This window comes from Coenobita brevimanus, chromosome 13, assembly GCF_032717465.1.
Source record: "Coenobita brevimanus isolate Jiangsu-jjx chromosome 13, ASM3271746v2, whole genome shotgun sequence".
In the NCBI taxonomy this organism is placed as follows: Eukaryota; Metazoa; Arthropoda; class Malacostraca; order Decapoda; family Coenobitidae; genus Coenobita; species Coenobita brevimanus.
The window spans coordinates 50,119,004-50,146,589 of record NC_136966.1 but is presented as its reverse complement, the minus strand read 5'-3'; the positions used below and the strand labels follow the sequence as shown (position 1 = coordinate 50,146,589).

The 27,586-nt window shown below is 42.4% G+C and overlaps 1 protein-coding gene across 1 annotated transcript; it reads left to right on the top strand.

Moving 5' to 3' along the window:
• Window positions 1–54: 54 nt before the first annotated feature.
• Window positions 55–27,586, top strand: LOC145415686 (sialate:O-sulfotransferase 1-like). The gene is made up of 10 exons (XM_080284904.1): window positions 55–306; window positions 1,942–1,964; window positions 11,626–11,678; window positions 12,449–12,499; window positions 14,126–14,240; window positions 14,691–14,827; window positions 16,151–16,310; window positions 24,055–24,137; window positions 26,165–26,318; window positions 27,394–27,586. Exons 1-10 carry the CDS (start codon window positions 55–57, stop codon window positions 27,584–27,586), a joined length of 1,221 nt encoding a protein of 406 aa, XP_080141030.1.

Sequence of the window (27,586 nt, the reverse complement as noted above, 5' to 3'; positions counted from 1 at the left end):
TATCTGCTCTGTTTTACCCGCCACGCCATGGTGGCTCGCCACTGGTGACCGCTGATGCATGCCGTTAATTCAAATGGCAGCCCTCACACAGACCACTTTGCGGTGGCACTGGCGGATAGACTGTCTTTGTTGACGGTCCATTCCCTACGCATGGTCGTATGTCTGCCTCAGGTCCTCTCCCTAACCAAGGCCATCTTCCTTCCCAAGGTTGCATGCATACACAAGATCATTTCCATAATAGAAATTACACCACACAACAAAGTCGTCCAGAGCTTGAAGTTCGCGAAAGTCTACATTTTGTACCAGGTAACGTTATTGAAGTGTCCTCCCCAGTGCCAGACACAATGTCAGGTATTCCAAGCGAAGTTAATCAGTCTGACTGATTCATATATATATTTTATTTATTGGTAGCATGTTGGTGGATTTTTGCTAGCAGTGACACCTTTGATAAATCAGTGTTGCATGTTTAGTTAGTATCAATATATTTGCCAATAGGTTTCATCATTTTCAGAAAAGCAAAACATTATGTAATTTTCTTAAATATCTGTGGAACGTACTTTTGTGTTATACAGTTTATTTTAGTGTAACATCCTAAAACATGCAAAAATACAATGTCTCAGTTATTTTATGAAATGCAGTTAATTTGCTCAAGTTTTCTCATTAACATTCTTCCGCAACGTGTATGAGACTTTCTATTCATACCTCAAGGTAACTGCAAGTCTTTTTTCCGTTGGTACACACTTCCTCATGTTTGTGTTCAGACGTGAAACTGAAGGCCCAACTGCAGTCAGCAGGTCATCAAAAGAAGCACAGGTCATTCTATAGTAGTTTGTAAACTTCTCTGGGTATGCTCTTAAGTCTTCATATAGGGTATAAAACTGAATCCTGATGAGCCTATGCCTGATTATCGGGTGCACCCAGTACGTCCTTTTACGTTTTTTTTTTTTTTTTTTTTTTTTTTTTTTTGAGCAAAGCAATGACACATGCCACCCCCTCGACATCCATGATGGAACTGCCTGTGGTTGCCACAAAAAGGTGGCCCGTGTGCTGGGTGTCATAGCATCGCTCTCCACATTTTGGTGGCGCCATGAAAAAGTGGCAGCCACCGTCCACTGAAAAGTGGCTCGTATGCGGGGGGCCTTACGGTACCTATGTAGTGTCATCAGCAAATTTTGAAATCTTACAACATAATCCTTCATCAGTATATATATATATATATATATATATATATATATATATATATATATATATATATATATTAAAATAAAAAAGGACCTAACACTGAACCCTGCAGCACCCATTTATAACTTTCATCTAGTGTGACTCTTTTCCATTTATTACTACACTTTGCCTTTGCCTGGTGAGCCAGTCTCTGACCCATCCTAGCATACTGCCACTGAACCCATGTGCCTTTAGCTTCAGAACGAGTCTTGTGTGTGAAATTTTGTCAAAAGCCTTTTGAAAATTGAGATAGACAACATCAGCAGATTTGGTCTCATCATGCATGTTCAATATATCGTTGAAATAAGTCCAGCAGAATCGTAAGGCAAAAGCGATTATTCCAAAAACCATGTTGTGAATCCCTGATAAGATTATTTGTTTCTGAGTTGTTTCACAAACTTGTCTCTGATAATAGTTTCAAGATATTTGCAAACGACTGATATTTAACTAATTTGGTGGTAGTTTCCTGGTTGTGCTGTGATGGCTTTTTTGAATATTGTACTTTTGCAAGCTTCCATTCGTGTGGCACCTTGCTGCTCTTTAGTGGTAAGTTAAAAAGTTCAGTTAAAGGCTTTGAAATTTCATTCTGTAGTCCTTTTAATATGCATGGAGATATTTTGTCTGGTCCTGGTGTTTTATTCTCTTTCAATTTGCTAATTGCAAGTTGTACATTGCGATCACTAACTGTAATATCATTGATTATGTTGCCCTTTTCTATAGGAACTTGGGAAGCTGCAGGAATCGTATGTATATTTTCTACTGTAAATACCAATGCGAAAAAGTACTAAGAATTCCGCCAATTTAGTTTCATCATTGGTGTGCTCTCTGTTATTTGTGATTAAGGGGCCGATTGTTGGAGTTACTACCTCTTTGTTTCTTATGTAACTGAAAAATTCTTGGGATTTGAGTTACTGATACTGGTAATATGTTCCTCAAGGCTGTTCTTACTGCATTTAATTAATTTTTTGCCTTTACATCAAAGAGCATTATATTTGTTTTTATCACTTTGACTCTTTGTGGTACAGTATTATAATTTTTATATGCAAAATTCTTTGCTTCAAGACAGTATCGAAGTTCCACCATTTTGGTTTAGAATTTTCTACAGGCCTTCTGTTGCGCAATGGAATACATAACCCGACTGACATGAGAATACACTCGCCTGGAGACATCAAGAATACATCGATTCAATCACGTCACCATCCTGATAGGGTTAAGGCCATGCTATAAATATCTCTTCAATCCGATTTTTTTCTACTGTATTTTTCCGACCTTCAAAGGGTTATATTCAGCTAAAACAGAACATCCTTGCATTCAACATGTTAATGAAGGCTATAGCTATTTAACATCTTCAGTCAGCATAGTCTTTCTCAATCTTTTCTGAAGGGGGTGGGAATAAATAAAGAAAAAAATATTACTGGATTGGCGAGGTTTACCCCTTCTTTACCGTGACACCTTTTTAGAGACAAGGCACTTTTAGGAGCAGCCAGGTCGATCTGTCCTTCATTAATGATTTTCGGACACAAGGTGCTTTTCTTTTCTTCAGCGACTTAAGCAAAGCCACACCACACCGCACCACACAAAATAACCCTCCCACATCACACCACACCACGCAAAATAACCCTCCCACATCAGACCACATCAGTCAAAATAACCCTCCCATATCACACCACACCAGACAAAATAACCCTCCTCCATCACACCAGACCAGTCAAAATAACCCTCCCACACCACACCACACCACACCACACAAAATAATCCTCCCACATACGAAGATTGTTGGATGTGAGAGTTTGAGAGGGAAGGGTGACCACTACCAGGTGGAGGAAAAGTTGAGCCTTGGTAAGAGATGGACGAGAGCTACGAGAGTTAGGCGTGGCAGGGAGGTGAGTGAGCTGGATAAAAGAGAGAAAATGATAAGAGTGTCAGGAGAAAATGAAAGATGAGTGGAATGCAGTGAAAGATCAGGAGAATGGCAGTGTGGAAGAGGAAAGGCAGTTGTTTAAGAGTGCTGTGGTGTGGAATGCGGAAGAGGTGTGTGGTGTGAGACGAGTGGGTGGTGGTGTAAGAAAGGGAAGTGAATGGTGGTGCGAGGAAGTAAGTATGGCTGTGGCTGAGAAGAGACGTGCATATGAAGTGTGGCTGCAAAGGAAGGATAGGGTGTCATATGAGAGGTATAAGGAAAAGAGGAATAAGGCGAGAAGGGCTGCGCGTGATGCTAAAGTGGCAGCAGATGAGAGGTGGGATAGGTGGCTGACTGAGAATTTTCAACAGAATAAGAAAATGTTTTGGAAGGAGGCGAAAAGGGTGTAAAGGGGAGAGTCTGGGAAGGAAGAGCGAGTAAATGCAGAGGATGGAAGGATGTTAACTGAGATGGATGCAGCAAGGAAGAGATGGGCGGAGTACTTTGAAAGATTGCTAAATGTAGAGGAGGAAAGGGAGGCTGAGATTGTGGCAGATGGAAGGGTGCAAGGAATAAATGTGTTGGGAGAGTTGAATGATTCTTTGATCACGATGGAGGAAGTGCAGAAGGCAGTAAAGGAGATGAAAACAGGGAAAGCTGCAGGTATGTATGGGTGTGCTGTGGAATGCCTGAAGGGTGGTGGAGTGACTATTGTTGACTGGTTAGTAAGATTGTTGAATGTGTGTTTTGTAAGAGGTATGGTGCCAGCTGACTGGACAAGTGCTTGTGTGGATCCTTCGTATAAAGGTAAGGGTTATAAGTATGAATATACTAGCTTTAGGGGTATAAGTCAGTTGAGTGTTGTAGGTAAGGTGTATGGTAGAGTGTTAATTGAGAGAGTTAGAGAGGGTACAGAGGGAGTGATTGGTGATGAGCAGTGTGGCTATATGAAGATGGGGATGTGTGGATCAAGTGTTTGCTATGAGACAGGTGTGTGAAAAATATTTAGCGAAAGGTGAGGATGTGTTTTTGGCGTTCATGGATTTAGAGAAAAAGTGTATGATAGAATTGATTGGGAGGCTTTGTGGACTGTTTTAAGATTGTAAGACCTTGATGGTAGGTTGCTAAAAGGGGTGAAAAGTTTTTATGTAAATAGAAGAGTGTGTGTAAGAGTGGGAAATACTGTAAGTTATTGGTTTCCCGTGAGAGTGGGGCTGTGACAGGGATGGGTGATATCGCCTTCATTGTTTAATATTTACATGAATGGTGTTGTATAGGAGGTGAATGGAAGAGTGTTAGGTGGAGGTTTGAGTCTGGTGAATGCTGATGGTAGATAGTGGATTCTGAATCAGCTGCTGTTTGTGGATGATACTGCACTGGTGGCTGATTCAGAAAAGAGACTGAGACAGTTGGTTGAGGAGTTTGGAAGGGTGTGTGAAAGGAAGAAATTGAGAGTATATGAGAATAAGAGTAAAGTGACGAAGTGTATGAGGTTGGTAGACGGCAGGAGGATGAATATAGTTTTGAATGGTGAGTTGCTTGAGGAGGTGGAGTGTTTTAGGTATTTAGGATCACATGTTGCTGTGTATGGAAGAATAGATGCAGAAGTGACGGTTAGAATGAATGAAGTAGGAAAGGTGCTGGGAGGAATGAAAAAAGTGTATAGATGTCGTTCGCTTAGAATGGATGTAAAGAGAAGGCTGTGTGAGGGTGTTGTGGTACCGACTGCGTTATATGGGGCTGAAACGTGGAATATGGGTGTAGCAGAGGGGAAAACTTTGAATGTAATGGAGATGAGGTGTCTGAGGAGTATATGTGGAGTGATGGACATGGATCGAGTGAGAAATTATGAAGTGTGAAGGAGAATTGAAGTTGTGCAGGAGATGGCTGACTGAGTTGAGCAGAGAGTGTTGTGATGGTTTGGGCATATGGAGAGAATGGATGATGAGCGATTGGTGAAAAAGATACTGGATCGAATGTGAGATGTTTAAGGTTGAGAGGAAGACCATGAATAGGATGGATGAACAGTATGAAGAGAGTGTTTGATGCGAGAGGGATGTCTGTTGAGCAAGGAAAAGTGGCTGCGCGTGGTAGGAATGATTGGAGAGAAATTGTGAATGAATAAATGATGATGCAGCCCTGAGGGGATATTCTCCTACATTTGGTCTGATCGCTGATCAGGTCAGGTGCAGGTAAGGGGATGGGTCTGTTATGATGTGGCAGGGGTAAACCAGCTCTTCTGTCAGGCCCTGTTGCGGATGTCACTGATTGCATTGCGCAGTTGACCCTCTTGCGGTGTGGTGCGGTGAAGATCTGTCACTTCTCCCTTTGGAGCCAAGATGCATATGAATGAGAGTGTGTGGATGAGTAAATTGGGAGTGTGTCGTCCTGTCTCGGCTACCTCCCTTTCTTTGGGGGAAGCAGCCTGGATATATAGATCGATAGATAGTCATAACGCCACACCACACAAAATGACCCTCCCACATCACACCACTCCACACAAAATTATCCTCCCACATCACACCACACAAAATAACCCTCCCACATCAAAGCACACAAAATAAATCTCCTACATCACACCAAGCCACACTAATGGTATTAACTGGAGTAGCCTGAAACTCCCTCTTCTATTACTTTTGGACATTCATTTTGATAGTCTCCCACCAGACGATTATGTTTGGGTGTGGGAAGACTTTCTGAACGGTTCCGATTTTATATAGGCTACCTGTCATTAACCTCCTCATTATCTTATGTCTCCTTTACGCTGTAAAATCGATCGTCCTTTAAGCACGAACGTAGCAGAAAGAGGTCTTGTAGATGAAAAGGTCCATTGCATACCGAGAGAGCAAAAGTGAGGACATGTTCCCAAGTTTATATCACAGTTTTTGGAGCTTGTGATGATAGACTGTGGTTGACCGTTCACTGTCGTTGCTGAGTGCACTGTGTAATGTGGGATGTAGGCTGATCATACCTAACAATTACAGGTGTTCATAAGTGATAGTAAAAAAAAAAAATAAGGCTCATACTGAAACTTTCAGTTACCCAGATTCATCAGTACGGCTGTTACTGATGCGGACATAAGTCCGCCCGGGTCACGCGCCCCTATGACCCGGAACTCACCCGCCGCCACCACAGCAGGAAAAAGAGACTATCTTTCAGGCGAGCTGACCCCTGACAGGATCGGGGTGGAGCTACTCCTATAGCTCAAGGCAGCACCCCGGTGGTGGACTGTAGCTGCGCCCTTTGTATCTTATCTGCTGATAAGGGTTGATAAGATAGATCTCATTTTTCACACATTGTCCTCTAAGGCAACTTCAGACATTCCCGGAGTTACCGTACCCCTCCATCCCTTCTTGTCCTCTGACTTTCTTATGTCTGTCATCAATACTACTTACTTCAAAAGATATAATTTCATCCCTCACTAGCCTCAATACCAAGTAGGCGTACACTAGCCTCAACACCAAGTAGGCATACACTCCTGTTCGCGAGAACTCTGCTTCTGTACTGACACCCGGCGAAAACAAGTCTTTTCACCTTTGTATCCCAACATGTACCTTTCCTTCCTGCTGGAAGCATATTCTCATTCAGCCTGTACTGAGGAAGGGACACTGCTCACAACCCTTTGTCACCCAACTGTTTTAATATCTTGCATTCCTAGAGTCTTTGACACTGCCCTCAGCAGGAAGATATTCAGAAATCTTTCCTTTACAAACTTCTTGCTGACCACCGGTATGGATTACATTAGGAAAACCTCACTGGTGATCTTGTTTTTCTCTGTCTCATGGTCATTTTTTTTTTTTTTTTCTCAAGAACTTGGTGAAGACTTTCATTATTGTGCGAGACATCTTGAATGCTTCCAGCAAGGTCTGCCACACCTTTTTAACTTCTGATGTGCCCTTCTATGGCCTCATATAGTTCTGTCAATTTTTCTGTACCTTAAATTGAAGTTTCATCCCTAGTCTTTGTGTAGTTGCAGTTGTAGACAGCTACTGCATGTTTTCCAAATATGTTACTAATGGTGTTCCATACGGATCTGTCTTTCACATACTCTTTTCCTCATATTCATCAGTAACATTCTGAAACGTATATTTGGCCCTATCCACTCATATGCTGATGACTTCATCTTTCACATTTTCTCGCGTATCTCACGACATCCATCACTGCAGCCACTGCACCAATCACTGGATGAGGGTCTAACACACCTGTCTTCTAATTACTGTTAATGGCTCAAAATTCCAGTTCCCCTCGATTCAGTACAATTACATGACTATTATCTTACCTTCTTCAGCACACAGTTCAATATTTCAAAATCTCTTGATAATTTCAGTGTCTCCTTTTCTTGAGATGTGTCTTGGAAAGAGTACAATACTTCTATAGCAAAACCAGTTTCACAGAGGTTATTTGTGCTGAACCGACTCCATGAATTCTTCTAACCTCACTCAGTTGCTGACTTTGTACAGGAGCTTTATTCACCTACATATGGAAGTGATATTTCGTGTGTGGGGGCTCACCACATAGGCTACAGCACTTACAAGAGGGTGGAATTACACATTTTTTGCTTTTTTCCCATCAACTCTTCTCTCTAACTGACTTCCTTCAGCCTTTCTATGTGCTGCAGTGTTGTGCCTCTCTCGGTCTTCTTTCGCTACTGATCTGGTCAATTTTCTTTGTACCCTTACCTCCGTCTCCTTCCTTTTCATCTTGCCCCTTCTCCCCACAGGCCATCACCCCAACAATGCTCTCCACGTCGACTAAGAGGCTGATTCCAGTGACTCTCATCTTCGGGGTTGGCTTATACTTCGTCTTCACTCAGCATTACATGTGAGTATGAATCCCAGTGCAATAATTACAGAGTGCAGTAGCACTCCTTAAGGAGGAATGGCATAGGTTCAAACTGGCGTCCCACGCTAGGGTATAGGGTGTAGGAGCATTTGCGCGAAAATGGTCGCACAGCCTAGTTCTAAGCTTATGAACTAGAAGACCTTCACTATTCAAGTGCAAACCTACTCGCAAAGTTTTGCTAACCTTCAGGAAGTCACAAAATCGAACGGCAAAAATATCGATTTTATTCTTTCTTCTTCATCAGTCATAATTCTAAAACAAAAAGGTGTATGTGAGCTTAATATACACCAAAATGCTGCTTGTCAAGTGCAGATGTTTCTTTTCATGTTTAGAAAAGCATTGAGACTAACAATTCGAGAGTTGCGGCCTGAAAACCGCATCGCAGTCACCCTTCAGTACGCCATTTTGCACAGTATTGGTTAGATGCAGCTGACCTGCAGTTAAAGAAAGTACGAAAACACTTCTTTTCGTGGGAATGCACCCTCGTTTTAGGCATTCAGTATGCTATGCATGTAACAATCCAAATCTCAGACTTGTTTATGCATAATTATACTTCCACAAAAAGATCATAAACTAGAAAACAAAATATTTTTTCGAAAATAATCGTTAGGAAGTAGGAATGGCAAAAGTGCACAGGTAAGGGATTTAAAAAGCGCAGAAACAAGAGAACATTCAGGATGGGAGGGGATTTGGAGAGCTATACCCATTACTACATTCCACCAGTTACAAGTTTGTGGATAAAGCGTGGAATGGAGTAATAGTATAGATCTCTAAATCTCCTCTCATCCTCCTCTTGTTTCTGTGCTTTTCTTCATCTCTTATCTGCGCACTTTTGCCATTCCTACTTCTTAACAATCATTTTAGAAGATTTTCTTTTTCTAGTGATAAGTATGATGATGAAAGTAGTAGTAGTGGTGGTGGTGGTGGTGGTGGTGGTGGTGGTTTAGTGGTACCACGTTAAACTGGCCGGTCTAGGTGTAACAGGTCACCTTTACACTGTTGTCATACTTACAACTGACCTCCCGTACAGCCAAGGCCATCCAAAAATATTTTTAGATGGCCTTGGTACAGCCCAGTATAGTTTTACTTGTACAAAAAAGCTATAAGGTTTTTATGAAAGATTCCCTTTTTGTTAGTAATTACACAAAACTTTGTATAAAACTTGGCAGAGTTGCTTGTACGGTGTTGCCGGTGTAGATCAGGGTACGCGCGCACACACACACACACACACACACACACACACACACACACACACACACACACACACACACACACACACACAGAAAGAGAGAAAGCAGGGAAACACACACACACACACACACACACACACACACACACATACACAGTGAGAGAGAAAGAGAGAGAGATAAAGGAGGGAAACACACACACACACACACACACACACACACACACACACAGTTAGAGAGAAAGAGAGAGAGAAAGTAGGGAAACACACACACACACACACACACACACACACACACACACACACACACACACATATACACACACAGTAAAAGAGAAAGAAAGAAAGCAGGGACACACACACACACACACACACACACACACACACACACACACACACACACACACACACACAGAGAGAGAGAAAGCAGGGAAACACACACACACACACACACACACACACACACACACACACACACACACACACACACACACACACACACATACACAGTGAGAGAGAAAGAGAGAGAGAGAAAGGAGGGAAACACACACACACACACACACACACACAGTTAGAGAGAAAGAGAGAGAGAAAGCAGGGAAACACACACACACACACACACACACACACACACACACACACAGTAAAAGAGAAAGAAAGAAAGCAGGGACACACACACACACACACACACACACACACACACACACACAAACACACACACACACACAGTGAAAGAGAAAGAGAGAGAGAAAGAGAAAGCAGGGACACACACACACACACACACACACACACACACACACAGTGAAAGAGAAAGAGAAAGCAGGGACACACACACACACACACACACACACACACACACACACTGAACGAGAAAGAGAGAGAGAAAGCAGGGACACACACACACACACACACACACACACACACACACACACACACACACACACACACACACACACACAGTGAACTAGAAAGAGAGAGAGAAAGCAGGGACACACACACACACACACACACACACACACACACACACACACACACACACACACACATGGTGGGTGTAAATGGTGGGCTGTACCAAGGTCATTTAAAAACAGCCTTGGCTGTACGGGAGGTCAGTTGGAAGTATGACAACAGTGTAAATGTGACCAGCCAAACCCAGACCGGCCAGTTTAACGTGGTGCCATTACAGTAGTAGTAGTATAATAGTAGTAGTAGTGCTGATGTAGTTATGAGCGAGGGCGAAGCCCTCGCGAGTGTCTCAAGTAGTGGCGTTTTCTCACATATGAACAGCCGGACCCGGCCTGACTGTAGCGCTTTGGAGAAGCTTATATCTCAGGATCCACAGGGCCGATCACTGCGAGGCGTGCACCATATGATAGCCCAGTTCTTTAAGATTTGTTTTTGACAGGTTTCATCACACACAGGCAGTGCACGTGGCACGTAACACGCACCAAGTGCAGAATGTCGAAAATCATTGAAGAGGGCCACAGGCCAGATAGATTGTCTTAAAGACATGAAACTTGGTACTTAATTAGCCATCAATATACTCTAGGAGGCGGTGGCTGAATCGGTAGAGAGGCGGCCTGCGGTCCTAATGAACCCAGGATCGATTCCCGGCGGGGCAGGGAACAGTGTAAGGATTTGAGTTTCCTAAAATAGCAGACTTTCCTGATATACCAGATGACCCGCCGACATGTAAAAATACCCCCGCTAATACCAATACACCAGTCCTGTATGAGACAGCCCTAGCATGTATTCAATATGGACGGTGGGTGTAAGCGCCGAAGTGGTGACATGTGGAGGTGTAGGAGGACTACTGGGCCTTGGGATGGATCACTGCCCCGAGAAATAGGCCCTGAGCCTTTGCCCAGAGTCGGACACGTAAAAAAAAAAAAAAAAAAAAAAAAAAAAAAAAAAGATCCTCGGGGTGTAAGGCAACATTCGGTCTCGCTCGTACCTCACTGATAAAGGCGTTTTACTGGTAGTAGTAGTAGTAATAGTGGCTCCTGTATATAAACAAGATGGCTGAAGAAAAAATTTGACAAACACTCAAAGATGTCTTAAAAAGTGGACTGAGATTACTCACAGCAACCATACTTAAAATCTATTAGTAAAAAAAAAAGCAGTTTTTGTTGGCATATGTGCCCGGTTTAAGACAGCTGACTTATGAACACGTTTTTCTATATAGGCTGATTTAGCAGTTACATTCGTGTATACAAATCCCTTTCATTCGGTAGCATTTTTTTTTTTCATTCTATTCTTGCTGCATTCAGACAGGTTTTGCTGAGTTAGGGGCAGGAAATCAGGGTCTGAATGACTTGCTACTGACTTTCTCTGCCCCAATTACTACAAAGTTTCTGCCAAGTTAACAAAATCATCAGAAGGTAGCAAGGTAAACTAAAAAACAGGTCACCAAATTAACTGGTTTTAAAACTGTATTCATTTTGTCAGTAACCTAAATAAATGTGTCTCTTTCCAGGATCGACACTGTCCAAATGTCCACTCAAGTCCCAGACACCAAAAATGAGACAGGTGAGAGGACTGGCTGGCAACAACGGGAGAAGATAAACACCAGGTGTACAAGTGATGATTATTATTACCACTGGCATAGGGGTCTTCGAAGTGCCTCATCGTTAGTGATATAATTTCTAAGTTATATCTTACATTTTCTTGTGTGTTATGCAGTCTATTTAGTATCATGTGGCGTTTGCTGAAATAGAATGGTAGAGTTTTCCTGAGCATGAGAGAGTCAGTTCTGACACCACCAACACTCAGACTCCCGTGAAACACTGTCACCTGAATAAGACCATCTGGTCTGAGAAGCATTAGAATACTAGAGTTATTTCCACCATGAGAGGGTTAACAGTGACATTAGTAACATTCAGACTTCTGTGACTAAGTAAAATTAACTGGTATAATTAAGAATAAAATACAAATGACATATTCCGGTTGGAGGTGTTAACTTTTGAGACATTTGTAGACTTCCGTCTTATTTCTTGTCCATAGAACATCACCTCTATTCTCGTCTCCCGTTTAAGTTTTAGGCAGTTTCTTATCTGATATGTCGCAGTGGTACCGATATGTTTTAATTCTGCTTCATTATTGATTAATTCCTGATTTCAGTGAGTGTAGTCAGGGTTCTCAAATATCAAATATACTTTGCCTGTTGCACTAGTTCATATTTAATTACTGCTATTTAGTATTTCAAACTGCAGGACTTAATGGAGTGACATTCTTTTAGGTATTGTAGACCTGTTTGTGATGTGCATCTGTTACTAATTGGCCTATTTGTTCTGCTGCAGATGTGGAAACCCTGAAAAGGATTCTACACGGGACTATCAACCAGAGTCTAGGTGAGTTCCCAGCTGGTTAGGGTGAGCTGAGGTCATTAGGTTTAGATAAGTATTGGGCCATGGAAAATATTCCTCAAGGCTGCACTCCTCTGCTCAACTTCATTCCTTTAAAAATGGCTTTGGTACCAGTGTGCCAGCATTTGTTCGTGAAACAGTCCCTAAAAATGCACATGTAATTGCTAGCATTACAGTATTTAAAAAAAGAAAAGAAAGAAAAAAAAAAAAGATGCAAACATTTCTGGCAAGGCTTTCAGCATTGCTTGCAGGTTAACACGCATTATTTTTTACAAATATTTCCCTACAGAAAAATTTAGTTAGATAGGCATTAACTACGGCACTGAACCACAGCCATGAAAACAAACACTGAAGCACCGAATTACTGTATATTAGTAAAGTTATTTATCATCATTTATCCTGCATTTTTGCTTTTCAAGAAAGGTGTTAGGGATTCAATTACTCTTTAACTGCCGAACATTTTCTCGGAGCAAAATTATTAGCACTGCAGCTTAATGGTACCTAAATGAAATTTAATTGAATATTTATCGTGAAGTATTAAATATTTTAGTGTAATTTTGAAGCTTATGCATTTTTATGTTTTTTACTAGCATGCAAGTCTACATACATGCACACATACCTTTCAAAGTCGCTCCAAATTTGATAATATAGCCTTCATTGTCTTCAGAAATTCTTGCTTCTGTTATTTTGGTTCAGAAGACAAAAATCCAACGAAAAAGTGTCCTTTTGTATAGTAATTTTAAAGAACTGACAGTTTCTTATCAGTGGTCCTCATAATTTGTGCATCATGTTGTGCTGAAAATGTTTCACCGGTGAAAGTACTTTTTTTTTTTTTTTTTTTCAAGAAATGTATTGATACGAACGAGAACTATTAAGGTGGGATAATTATACTAGAATACTTGTATTTATTTAGTCCTCAAATTAGTGACATATATCTATATGATTTTTTTTTTTTCACCTTGATATTAAAAGTTCTGTATTTTTCGCATCACCTTGGATCCCCAAAAGGGGAGGCTTTTCAATCATACAGTGCCCCAGAGGTGTATTGCAGGTCCATTACCAATGCTATAAATGTACTGGGCTGTGGTTGCTATTTATCACAAGGGATAGCTAAGGCCTGGGCTGGTAGTCCCGTCAGTTGAATCTCCTCAACACTTCTTCCTTACCGCAACACCTCCTCCTTACTAGTTTATTTTTGGATACGGCTGGGTAATATTACTTTGTACATTATTCTTGCAGAGTATGGTGATACAAGATTGATTTAGGGAACACAGAAAAGGGCGGGAGGGTGTAATAAGCAAAATAAATCTCTCAGGAAGAGGTATTAGGGAGCTTCCTTTACCGACGAGAATACGGGCCTTGATTTTTACTCTCTGTGTTCCTGACACCCTCCTCTCTCCTAGTTGACACACACACACACACACACACACACACACACACACACACACACACACACACACACACACACACACACACACACCAGAAAACGTGATACAGAGCTCCATCATAAGCGATATCAAAAAATATCGTCACTATCTCGCTTCTGTTTTTCCTGTCTCTTCGTCTTGTGTCATTTACATTCATCTGTTGTGTTCTTTCTTAATCCTCCAGACTCAGGTCACTTACCCCTGAACCTACGCAAAGCATATTGGTCTCTGTGGAAGAACGACCCACCAGAAAGTGACTGCCGCAACTACACCACCAGGTCAGGACAGGGCGGGGCAGGGTAGGTTTGGTTCAGTCAGCTTAAAATTTGGTATGTTTTAGTCAAGAAAGGTCAGATTAGATAGGGGATGCTTAGGTCATGTCGGGTGAAGAATGACTGTAAAGAAAAAATGGTCATTTTTGGTTAGGTCAAGAAAGAGGAAGCCAAGATAGGTCAACAACTGTGAGTGCAGGTTGAACCAAAGATGGTAAGGTGAGGTAGGTTGTTATGTCGAGTCAAGAATGGTCAAGTATGGTCAGGTCAGGCCAAGAATGGTTAGGTTAGTTTAAGAATGATCGTCATTATAGGTCAAGTATGGTTAGGTGAAAAATATTGTAAGATCAAAGATTTATCCATCTGTCTAGTCATCAGTCTGTCACGCTACCTGTGTTGCTCTATCTACATCATTATGTCTGTTATCTATCTGTCTATCCACCTATCTGTCTACCTGTCTATCTGTTTACTTTCCAGTTTCGGGCATAATCTACCTCGTGTACGCCTGGTCTCGTACCCCTGCTCCGGCAACACCTGGACCCGCTACCTGCTGGAGGCCGCCACTGGGGTCTTCACAGGATCCATCTATAATGCTAAATCCATTGCAAAAGCAGGTGGGAGGCATGCACACATATATATTTTATTCTTTCAATGAGGGAACAGTCTTAAGGGCTTCTGGCTTTTGATTCCTTCTTCCTTGCATTAAAAAACATATATACCTTTATGGCTTATATTGTAGGATAGAATGATACAGATTGACGGTTGCACAGTTAGGGAGTCTTAATTCGATTCCTCGGTAATGATGAAAGCATTGCAGATGTACAGTAGGTTGAAGGCATACATACGCAGAGGGGTATTATGTATTGTGCAATATAGAGTAGACGAATTTGGAATGATAGATGTAGAATTGGACAGTAATGAAAACAAGTCATTCATTGCCCTCTTTTCGCTGAGACATAACTGTCCGCTGCTTCCTAATCATACGTCCGTCATTCTGTACCTGTCTGTCCATAATTTATGCCATACGGTACCAGTATATTATACAATAGGAAGATATGGAGCGAGGGATGTACGATAAGGTATTAACAACTATGTATGTGTAGAGAATGTATAACACACACACACACACACACACACACACACACACACACACACACACACACACACACACACACACACACACTATATAAATCTGATGATGCAGTTGATAATATCCAGTTCTGTAATAAATGAGTGGATGTTAAAAAAATTTCTTTAATTCCTACATTTTCCTTATATTTACTGAACTGTATAACCCGTGTCACAGTTAGGAAGAAAACCCTTCATTAACCCCTTACCTACCTTAAACCAACTCTTCATTAGCCCTGCAGTACATAAACTTGTCAGCTCTCTTGTCAACTCTTCAGCATCTCATGAACATCAGCCTTTTATTAAGCATTCACCAGCATATTAGGAATATTATCTGCCCATAAAATTACTAGATATAGTGTGATAAAGAAATAGAAATAAAAAATTAATAATTGTATGCTGCCATGGTATTTTACTGTAGTTGGATCCATTTTCTGTGTTAGCACCAAGTTACGTCACGACTGTATCCCCCCCTAACCCTCCAGTGCGCGTCCCAACATGTTATATATGGACTTTGCATTCACCCACGGTGTACACCTACATCCGCATGTTGCACTATAAGTAAATCTTGCCTTCATTTACTTCAGTGCCATCATCAGCGGCCAACCAGCAGCCGCGAATCAAATACACCCTACTCGCCCCATACATCTCAGGTGCACAGGTCAATCCAATAGGGTATAACATAGTTTTCTAGTCTTAAACTGTTGCTGCAGCTCAACTTTCACGATGAAGAGATTACAATTTTAGGCCAAGTAGAATAAACTAGTATAGTAACGAAGAAGTGCTAAAAAGTCTTCTAATTTGACAAGGGCACCTGGGCGAGATGGTGGACCCCGACAGCGGACTAACACTGGTGCAGAAGACACATGGGCACTCCTTCCCCAAGTCCGATATCTCCGACCTCAAGCAGCGGATCTCACTCATTATTCCACATCTGCCCGCCGTCCTTCTCCTTCGTAATCCATCCAGGTGAGGAACTATATTTGTATCTGTCTGTTGATTTGATCTATTTATTTTTACCTATCTGTCAATATTTATCATTCGATCTGTCTATTCATGTCTGTCAGTCAGTTTTTATCTGCCCATATCCATCAGTTTATGTCTATCTGTCATTCATTCTTTGGTGTCTTGCACAGTTTTAATATCGACACAGTTTGCCTCGACTGCGAGATAATGCTGATTTTATGTGTACGGCGTGCCGGGGTGAGCGGGTGGAGATTGTCAGACGTGAAAGGATTGAACTTGCAGGTGAATCTCTTGAGTGTGTGGAAGAGTTTTGTTATTTGGGAGACATGTTGTGTGCTGGAGGTGGGGCTGGAGCTAGCTCTGTGGCTAGGGTGAGAAGTGGTTGGAAGAAGTTCAGGGAGCTCTTGCCTCTCCTGACATTGAGAGGGCTCTCCCTACGTACTAAGAGGTCTTTGTATGCAGCATGTGTTAGGAATGTAATGCTGTATGGCAGTGAGACCTGGGCAGTGAGGGAGGAAGATATTCGCAGGCTCAGACGTACAGAAATGACAATGATTAGGTGGATGTGCAGTGCGTCCCTGTGTCCAAGGCCTGGAGGGGCTGGGTTTACAATGGAAGAGTTGAGAGGTAGGATGGGACTGGAGTGTATTGGTGTTGTGATGAGGAGAGGTAGATTGAGGTGGTTTGGACATGTGGAGAGGATGGGGGATGATAATTGGGTGAGGAAGGTGAGACGTGTTAATATTGGGGATGGGGTTATGAGGGGTAGACCGAGAAAGACATGGGACGAGGTCATTAAGTGTGACCTTAGGGTTAAGGGACTGAACAGGGAGGCTGCAATGGATCGTGCAGCTTGGAGAGCCGCCATTAGGTGATCAAGGCCGACACATGCAAGCATGTTGGAGCCTTTAAAAACGAAAACGAAAACGTTCATACCTTACGTGTGTTTAGTGATATTGTGTTATATATAGTGCAGTGTGCTTGTGAAGAAGATGTATAAGTGTTTCTCACATATTTTCAGAGAAAGCCAGATTTGAAAATTCCTATCCGATTTTTATCGTTCCCCTCTTGTTGTACACTAAACCTACAATGTCTCGCAAGGGCTTATCAGAGAAAGAGTACATGACAGCTGACACCATTGCCATTACTCCTGTGACAACTGACACCATTGCCATCACTCCTATGACAAATGACACCATTGCCATCACTCCTATGACAAATGACACCATTGCCATCACCCCTATGACAACTGACACCACTGCCATCACTCCTATGACAACTGACACCACTGCCATCACTCCTATGACAAATGACATCACTGCCGTCACTACACACACACACACACACACACACACACACAGAGGCTATGATTGTACCTGTCCTCCTCTCTGCAACTCCATCTCCTCTCAAGAAACACTACAACACTGCTAGAGAACGTGAGTAACCAGCTTATTTATCTAGTTTTTATACTATTGTATTGTAAGGTATAAAATGTGTGTTTACTATATATTTCCCATACGGAAAATGTGGTTCATTTCATTGCTATTCTCTCAGTTTATATACTTGTAACGTATAGATCACATAAAAATGTGAAGAAAACTTGACCCAGCTGATGATTTCTTATGCATCCATTTGTAAAGCAAAGTAACCTGCGTGTGAAAATAATTGGGGAATAGTTACGAAAGACGAACATACTCAGCCTACGGGCCGGATTGTAGGTGCCAAGTCGGATCACTTCCTTCTAAAACAGCTCCAAGCTCGCGCAAGAGGCAGAGCATCGGAGTGACGTCGACTGGCTCTGATATAAATCCCCAGTGTTCAGTTGACTCCTGACCATGACGGTGAGTGTATACTTGCTCCACTTATCAGACCATGACACATTTTCAGTCCGGAGAAGTGAGGAAAGGGACTGAAATGTGTGAGGGAAGGTGTAGGGGTGTGAGGGAACCTACTGCTATATTATAGGGTTAAACGAGTCCGCACTTCTTCTCCTTCTTCATTTTCCAATATCATAAATGTTTATTTGAGTCTGCCCTTTTATACATTTTCTGTTACTTAAGCCAGCTGACGTCACACAAACCACGCCTCCTTGCGCATTGACGGAAAGTGAACCAACTTGGTATTAGTAGACTTAGGTAGGTGCTGTCACCGTGGGCAACCCATCATAACTTTAAAAATTCATTTTCTCCATGACAATAAGGGTTATAACACTGTGAATTATATCATGGGCTTCCTTAACCTTTGAGCTACAAAACTGGATAGAATTTACATATATGTTTGTTACAGTGTCACTAACAACATCTCCTTTCGGCTATCCCCTTAGGGGTCGCCACAGCGGATCACCCGTCTGCATCTTACTCTGTCTTCTGCATCTTCTTCTCTTACACCTACTACTCGCATGTCCTCCTTCACTACATCCATAAACCTTCTCTTTGGCCATCCTCTCTTTCTCCTGCCTGGTAACTCCATTTCCAGCATCCTCCTCCTGAAATACTCCTCATCCCTCCTCCACACATGTCCAAACCATCTCAGTCTCGCCTCTCTAGCTTTGTCCCCAAACTGACTTACGTGTGCTGTCCCTCTAATATGTTCATTTCTAATTTTGTCCAACCTCATCACTCCTAGTGAAAAACGCAACATCTTCAGTTCTGCTACCTCCAACTGTGCCTCTTGTCTTTTTGTCAGTGGTACTGTCTCCATTCCGTACAACATGGCTGGCCTTACGACAGTCTTATAAACTTTCCCTTTCATTTCTGCGGAGACTCTTCTGTCACATATCACTCCTGTCACCTTTCTCCACCCACTCCATCCCGCCTGCACTCTCTTTTTTACCTCTCTACCACACTCTCCGTTACGTTGTACAGTTGACCCCAGGTATTTGAATTCATCTACCTTTGCCACCTCTACACCTTGCAGCCTCACGGTTCCCCTGTCATCTCTCTCATTTACACACATGTACTGAGTCTTGCTTCTGCTTACTTTCATTCCCCTTCTCTCCAGTGCATATCTCCATCTCTCAAGCTCTGCCTCAGCTTCCTCCCGGCTCTCACTGCATACCACAATGTCCGCAAACATCATTGTCCATGGAGGCTTCTGTCTAATCTCATCTGTCAATCTGTCCACCACCATTGGAAACAAGAAGGGACTCAAAGTCGATCCTTGATGCAATCCCACCTCCACCTTGAAACCCTCAGTCATTCCTACCGCACATCCCACAGCTGTTACACTATCGTCGTACATGTCCTTCACCGCCCTCACGTACTTCTCTGCCACTCCTGACTTTCTCATACAGTACCACAGGTCCTCTCTCGGTACCCTATCATAAGCCTTCTCCAATTCTATAAACACACAATGCAACTCCTTCTGGCCTTCTCTGTACTTCTCCATCACCATTCTCAAAGCAAATATGGCGTCTATAGTACTTCTCCCTGGCATGAAACCAAATTGGTCCTCGCAGATCCTCACTTCTCTTCTCAGCCTAGCTTCCACCACTCTTTCCCATATCTTCATTGCATGGCTGATCAGCTTTATACCTCTGTAGTTGCTGCAGCATTGCACATCACTCTTGTTCTTGAAAATCGGAACTAGAATACTTTTTCTCCACTCCTCCGGCATCCTCTCACCCTCCAGGATTTTGTTAAACAATCTGGTAAACCACATCACAGCCGTCTCTCCTAAGCTCCTCCATGCTTCCACTGGTATACCATCTGGGCCCACTGCCTTGCCATCCTTCATCCTCTTCATGGCATTCCTCACTTCCTTTCTGCTTATCTCCTGACTCACTACCTCCAACTCTTCCAACCATCCCTCACTCATATTTTCTATATTCATCAACTCTTCAAAATACTCCTTCCACCTTCTTAGTACACTCTCCTCATTTGTCAGTACATTGCCATCTGCATCCTTTATCATTTTAACATGCTGCACATCCCGCCCAGCTCTGTCTCTCTGCCTGGCTAATCGGTACAGGTCTTTTTCCCCTTCTCTATTATTCAACTTCTCGTACAGCTTCTGGTATGCATTTTCTTTTGCCTTAGCAACCTCTTTCTTGGCTATGTTCCTCGTCTCCTTATATTTCCGAATGCTTTCTTCGTCTCTGTGTCTATCCATATTCTTGTTTGCCTGCTTCTTCCTATTTATCCTATCCTGTACTTCCTCATTCCACCACCAAGTCTCCTTGTCTTCTCTCCCGATGTCACCCCAAGTTCCTTCTTGGCTTTCTCCCTCACCACTTCCGAGATAACTGCCCATCCGTCCTCGTCTTCCCTGCCTCCGAAAGTCTGGCTCACCTCATCCCTAAATTTACTACTGAAGTCTTGCTCCTTCAGCTTCCACCACCTAATCCTTGGTTCATCTTTCACTTTCCTCCTTGTCTTCACTTTCAGACTCATCTTTCCAACCAACACTCTATGCTGTTTTACTACACTCTCCCCTGGCACTACCTTACAATCACTGAATTCTTTCAAATTGCATCTCCTGCATATGTTATAATCTATCTGCGACCTCTTTCCCCCACTCTTATACGTAATCCTGTGCTCCTCCTTCTTCTTGAAATAAGTGTTTACTACGGCCATCTCCATCCGTTTTGAAAAATCAACAACCATCTGACTCTCAGGGTTCCTTTCCCCGACACCGTACCTGCCTATCACCTCCTCATCAACACTTATTTCCTTCTCCAACATGCCCATTCAAATCCGCTCCCATAACCACTCTTTCTTCCCTGGGTATGCTCTGAATCACTCCCTCTACTTCTCTCCAAAACTCTTCCTTTTCCTCGAAGTCACACCCCATTTGCGGGGCGTATGCACTGATGACATTAATCAGGACCCCCTCAGTTTCCATCCTCAAACTCATTACTCTATCCGACACTCTCTTCACCTCCAATACACTATCTATATACTTTTCCTTCACTACCACCCCTACACCATTTCTCCTCCCATCCACGCCATGATAAAACAACTTGAACCCTCCTCCAATCATCCTCGCTTTACTTCCCTGCCATTTTGTCTCCTGCACACACAGTATATCCAACTTTCTCCTCTCCATCATATCGGTCTCCTGTCCATCATATCGGCCAGCTCTCTCCCTTTACCCGTCATCGTGCCCACATTCAAAGATCCCACACTTATCTAAACTCTTCTACTCTCCCTTCTCTCCCGCTTCGTCTGGGACTGTCTTCCTCCTCTTCTCCTCCTCTCCGTCCTTTGTCCAACAGTCGCATACTTTCCACCATCCTCCTGTTGGACAACAGCACCAGTGGCGGTCGTTGTTGACCCGGGCCACGACCGATCCGGTATGAAGTTTCCTTTTGTGCTCCGTATATTGAGTTGGCTAGGGTTTTTACGCCGGATACCCTTCCTTGACGCAACCCTCCCCATTTATCCGGGCTTGGGACCGGTACTGAGTTGCACTGGCTTGTGCCCCCAGTTGCTGGGTTACAGTGTCACTAACAACATACGAAATAATAAACAAAGACCTTTTTAGGCGATTTTTGTAGTTTTTTTTTTTTTTCGATTTACTCGAAAACTATTGGACGTATCAACTTGAAACTTTCACAGATGAAAGATCGTGAAGTTCTGCATATAGACATGTCCTTTGCAACTGCGCATCACGGGAAAATTTTTCACGGTGATGTTGGAAAGTTACGAGAAGCTAGTTTTCACATAAATGAGGTTTATTCAGGCTTCATTTCTGTACATTTATTCATCTGTTTTACGTTTTTTTTTTCTTATCTGATAGTATAAACATCAGCGAAGATGAAGGGAAGCGATTTATAACAATATAAGCACTTTCCAAGGGTAAATTGGGCCATAGAAATTTTTCCCTTGCCGCGCGAGTGGAGCCAGCCTGAGCGAGGTTTTGGTTCTGTGCATTGAATTGAAACTTTTTGAAAACTTACGGTGCGCGAGAGGGTTAAGACACATTACCACTCGCAGGTAAGGTCTTTGACACTGGCCAATAGGAAACAAAGCACATACAGTAACTTTTGTGCTTCCCTGAAAGTACACAACACTGTCATTAGACAAATTTTAAACACAGTGTTTTAGCTTCTAAATCTAAGCGAAGTCTTGGTAATTAACAATATATGAAACGTATAATGAGCTTCAGGTCATTAAAAAATTAAACAGCATTTATACTGTACTTGAAAGTACCATACATAAAATCGTGGCCGGTCGGCCATTAGCCATAAAATGAAACAACATTTTTACTTAAATGATACTTTACATCTTGATCATTAACCAACTCAGGCCACACCTGCAAAGAGTTAATGCATAGTTGATAAAGTACACCTGAGATTGGATGTAACACAACAGTCAAAGATTCTTCCTTATATAATATCATGATTAAAACCACATTCCATTCGGTAAAGCATGAATAACCAAGTCCAATGTATGCCATCCACGTACATATGAGTGTGTAGTATAGTGTACTGTACTGGCCCACATTACACACACAAAAATGTCATGCTTTTCTTGATTTTGAGAGTCTTAAGTATATGTTATTTTCTTAGCACTGAAGGATCTGTGGTTGAAGTAAGCAGCGCTGTATGGTCACTGTGTCTCCTGTCCAGGTAAATATTCGTTCCGAAGTTACACCCAAATCTGCGCATCATTTATGCACACGAACTCTTAACTAGTAGCTTACACACAATATTGCCAGATGTTCGTCTCCAGGTTTTAGTTACTGTCCTCTTAATACCCGCATTTACTGCCTTCTTTCCTATTATATGCAGTAAATCACTTTTTTTTTTTTTAGACTACAGTGAGAAGAGTTACTTAAACATTACGACTAAACAAAAAATATAATAACTAATGGGTGTGGATGTGTGTACACTATTTACATAGTGTACATAATCCCACATGGCCATCACACTTAAACACTACACAGGATACCTCACTCAACTTGCTGATTTCGGCCTTCAGTTTTTTTTCTTTCTTTTCTTTTCAACTTCCCCTTTCACCCATTAGTTATTATAAACCTTTTATGGTTTTCAGTAAGACTTTAGTAAGCTGCAAACAGTGTTAAGGTAAACAACATTCATTCACAGAGAATTGGGCAAAACAATGAACGAAATCTTCAGTAAGTCATTTTAATGTTTCTTCTTTCTATATCCAACATTCCGATATCGGCAGTAAATATCGGTATCGGTTCGGTATCGGGAAAATGCAAATATCGGCAATATATTGGTTCGGCATATCGTATCGGTACAACACTACTTTACCTCAGCGATTTATTGTGAGTATTGTAACCTTTTTTTTTTTTTTTTTTTTTTTTAAATGCATTTTTAGTATCAGCGTACTTTGCATCAGTAACGTACAAGAGGATATAAAAAACGTAACAGGCAGAATTAATCGCTAAGGAAGAGGTATTACGAATTCTCCTACGCCAATTCGAACATGCCACACCGGTTACACTATGGTTCTTTTACCATAAATTGACGGAGATTTTCGTCCGTTTACAGCTTATCTCCCGTAACTTGATGGCAGAAGAAGACACTGCGGGTCTACATCATATACATAGCACTTTTTCTTGGCTAGCGCTATATTCATGTGTTTATCTCTTACTATTGCTCAGAATTAATGATGAAAGGTTTCACACTTCCCCGTGATTAGCGCCATAATCTTATGTTAATCTTATAGCTCAGAATTCATTACAGGGAGGTGTCACTTCTAGGCTAGGTTAGAGTGAAGAGAGTATAGCACATAGAAAGGTTTGCTAAATCATTTCTCTCTCCCTTGCTGCCCAGAGCCATCATATCTCACTGGAAGTACAAAGAGTCGGGGGTGTCACAGACCAAGCAGATTCCTGAAAAATTATTCAAGACTAAGGGTGAGTGTGCAGGCGGTTCTCCTTCATCCTACCCTAGTTAACCTGCCCCAACCTTAACCGTGCCTACCGTGACCTACCCTACATAACCTGTACTGCCCTAACCTTAAACTACCCTACCGTGACGTGCCCTGTCAAACACACCATACCTTAATCAACCCTATAAACCCTGCCTTAACTTGCCTTACCTTAATCTCCCCTGTCTAACCTATGTTGACTTAACCTTCCCTGCACTAATCTTAACCTGCTTTGTCAGCCTCAGCTTACACTGTCGAATCTATCCTAACCTAATCTAAGCCGTCATCTCTACTTTACCCTAACCTACCCTTCCTAACGGAACCTACGTTTACCAGTCTATCCCAGCCCCTTTTTCTAAAAAGGAAAACCTAAGATCTTGAGTATCTAAGCTGGTTCTTTACAAGCGAGAGTCAACCAGTTTGCCAAATGTAAGACTCGTTCTTTGTGAGGTGCCATGACACATTGAATTTAACGTCTTCAATGATGCTGGAGAGGGATGCATTCACATGGTGGCACCGACATAACTGGTTGGCTCCAATGCGTGTCTGTGCGAACCTTCCGTATCTCCCTTCCAATCCTTTGAATGGAGGATGTTGAGCTGAAGGAGAAGGGCAACACCAGCCGCGTTCACGCATCACATGAACAAGGGGCCACAAAAAATTCAGTAACGAGTTTTCTTAATTTCTTCTATTTGTCCCCAGAAGCTCTCATTCTGTTTAGGCAAGCTCTCTGGTAGTGACAAGGTTAATGAAGGCTATATCTGACTCCTCCAGTTCCAAAAGTAAAAGTGCTTCCGAGACTGGAAGCGGGTGTATTGTGTGAACCTTTAGCCGTGAACCAATTATCTACACTGTATTTTATTTCGTTTAACGTCTGATAATTTTGCCATGCTCAAGAGAAAGCTAGGGCACCAAAAGTGTTCGAAGCTGCCACGATTTTATTTAGCTTCCAGAAAAACTCATTCCAGTCATAGGAATAAACAGGCATATACGGATCATTCGCTTAAAGTTGGCGGCTGGTGGTGGTGGTGATGGTGGTAGCAGTAGTGGTGGTAATAGCAGTAGTAGTGGTCGTCGTAATAGTAGCAGTAGCAACCTCAGGCTCATGTGGAAGTGAACCCAGTGGACTGCAGGCTGAATTTGTCCTTCTTCTGTATTCCACCATCCTCCTTTAATGGGTTAGGGAAGGAGCTGGAGGACGTTTGTATAACCAGGCAGTAGAGCCACCTAGTTATATGGGTGCCACCACATGAAGGCGTCCCTCTCCAGCCACACAGGGGTCAGTGAACACCTCATGTACTCTGTGGTGGAACAGACAAGGGAAAGAGAGAGAGAGAGGGAGAGAGAGAGAGATGGTGACTATGTAGGAAACAGTGGAAAGCTATAATCACTGGTCTATGGATCCGACTGCTGGGATGCGTATCGATTATTTCATTCGTCAGTAGCTATGTTCCTTTGCTTACTGAATACAGAATGATCCCTGGTTCCCTTGTGACCTTTCTTAAGCCTGCAGTGGGTTGTGTGGGTAAGTGGAAAAACGTCTGTGTAGTCTGTGTAACTCTTCTCCCTTCTGTCTATTGCCAGACTCCGTAATCTCGTAAGGGGACCACAAACAAATCACTCACCCCTCTCCTCTGCCATTTGTCTGGCCTTTCTCAACCCACACCTTCGTTCATATACCTCTTCACTCCATCCCTGTATCATCCTTAGTCTTCCCCTCGTCCTCTCCCCCTCGATCTGACTAAAACTCTTCTAGTCAGTCTCACATCCTTCATCCCCTCTACATGAAGTATTTCTCTCAGTCACATCCACATCAACACCACAATGCTCCTTTATTTTGTCAGTGATTTGTCGGCTTCTTTACATAATTCCACATGCTCTTCTCACATAACTCATCTCCTCTGCTGTCACACTTCCAATAGGGTCCCGGCTTCACTTCAGTATGTTAGAGTGGGAATCACACTGCACTCCTACCTTCCTCAGTTTGCTAAATGATCTCATGTTCCCTTCCAGACTTCCATAAATTCGCGGCGGACTGTGTGAGTAAGTGGGAGACTCTGGCCCTGGACCGTCTGCTGTGGTCAGAGGCGCCTGTCTTCGTCCTTCACTACGAGCATCTCCTGGCAAACCCTCTTCCCACTCTCAGGACACTCCTAGCCTTCCTCGGGTTCAGTGCTTATTATTATACAGTCTGGTTGTTTACGTGACAGTGTTGTGCATAATTTAACTCAGTTAGGAAGAAGAAACTCAACGTCTTCATTAATCAGCACTGTCACAATATGAGAATGGTGGTGTTCTATTTTGTATGGTTCCATCCACCTTTCCGTGTGCGGAGATCTGGTTAATCTTTCTGTCTTCAGTTGTGTTTGTCTGTTACCAGACTTCTCCTGATGACATTTTAATGAAAGTTGCTTGTAAGTGAGGATTAATAGTTTAATTATGTTCAAAATTTGGGCTGTACCCATTATTATTTATAAATTTTAATGTACTCTTTTCACTATATACTGTATACATACATACATATATATATATATATATATATATATATATATATATATATATATATATATATATATATATATACGCAGTATGGAGCCTCTGTGGTACAGCGGTAGAGTGTGCGTTTCGCACGCTGGTGAGCGCGGGTTCGCCTCCCGATAGAGTTGTAAAAACTTTGGGAAGCGTTCACCAAGCCACATGCTACTTTGGCGGACACAAGGGGTGTTGTGGTTGAACCAGTGTTGCATATAGTATGCTTGCACCCAGTCGGCTTAAGGCGGGCCGATTACACTTGGTTCACAGACTACACACATCCAAAGCCACTACAACACTACAATCACACTCACAAGCACTTCTCACCCTACATACAGTCTCTACCAGACATCCTAAGCCACTGGGTAGAGATACATTGGCTGTATCGTCCCTGCTTCGGTAGGGATAGGCCAGTCTTGCAGTGGACCTCAACGGCTGATGATGATGATGATATACAGCATATATATATATATATATATATATATATATATATATATATATATATATATATATATATATATATATATAATTAGAGTTGTATATGCACTTCTTATGATTACACATTAAAAATACACACAATAATAATGTCATTAAGATAATCTTAGCACATGCCTTATGCACGAAGTAAAGGTTCTGTGAACTTTAATCTCAGACCTGCATGTATGTCAGGCAGATCTTGTTTTTACGAATCTCTTACCTCGTATCCCCAGAGCCCCAGTGGACGAGGGTCGGCTGGCGTGCGTGTCCACTCACCTGACCGGCTCCTTTAAGCGGCAGGGCAACAAGGACTTCGACCCCTTCACCAAAGACGAGAAGAAGCTGATGGCCGTGGCTGCGTCCAGGGTCAACCGTACCCTGCAGCTGCTCGGATACCAGCCCCTGCCGTACCACACCATCATCTAA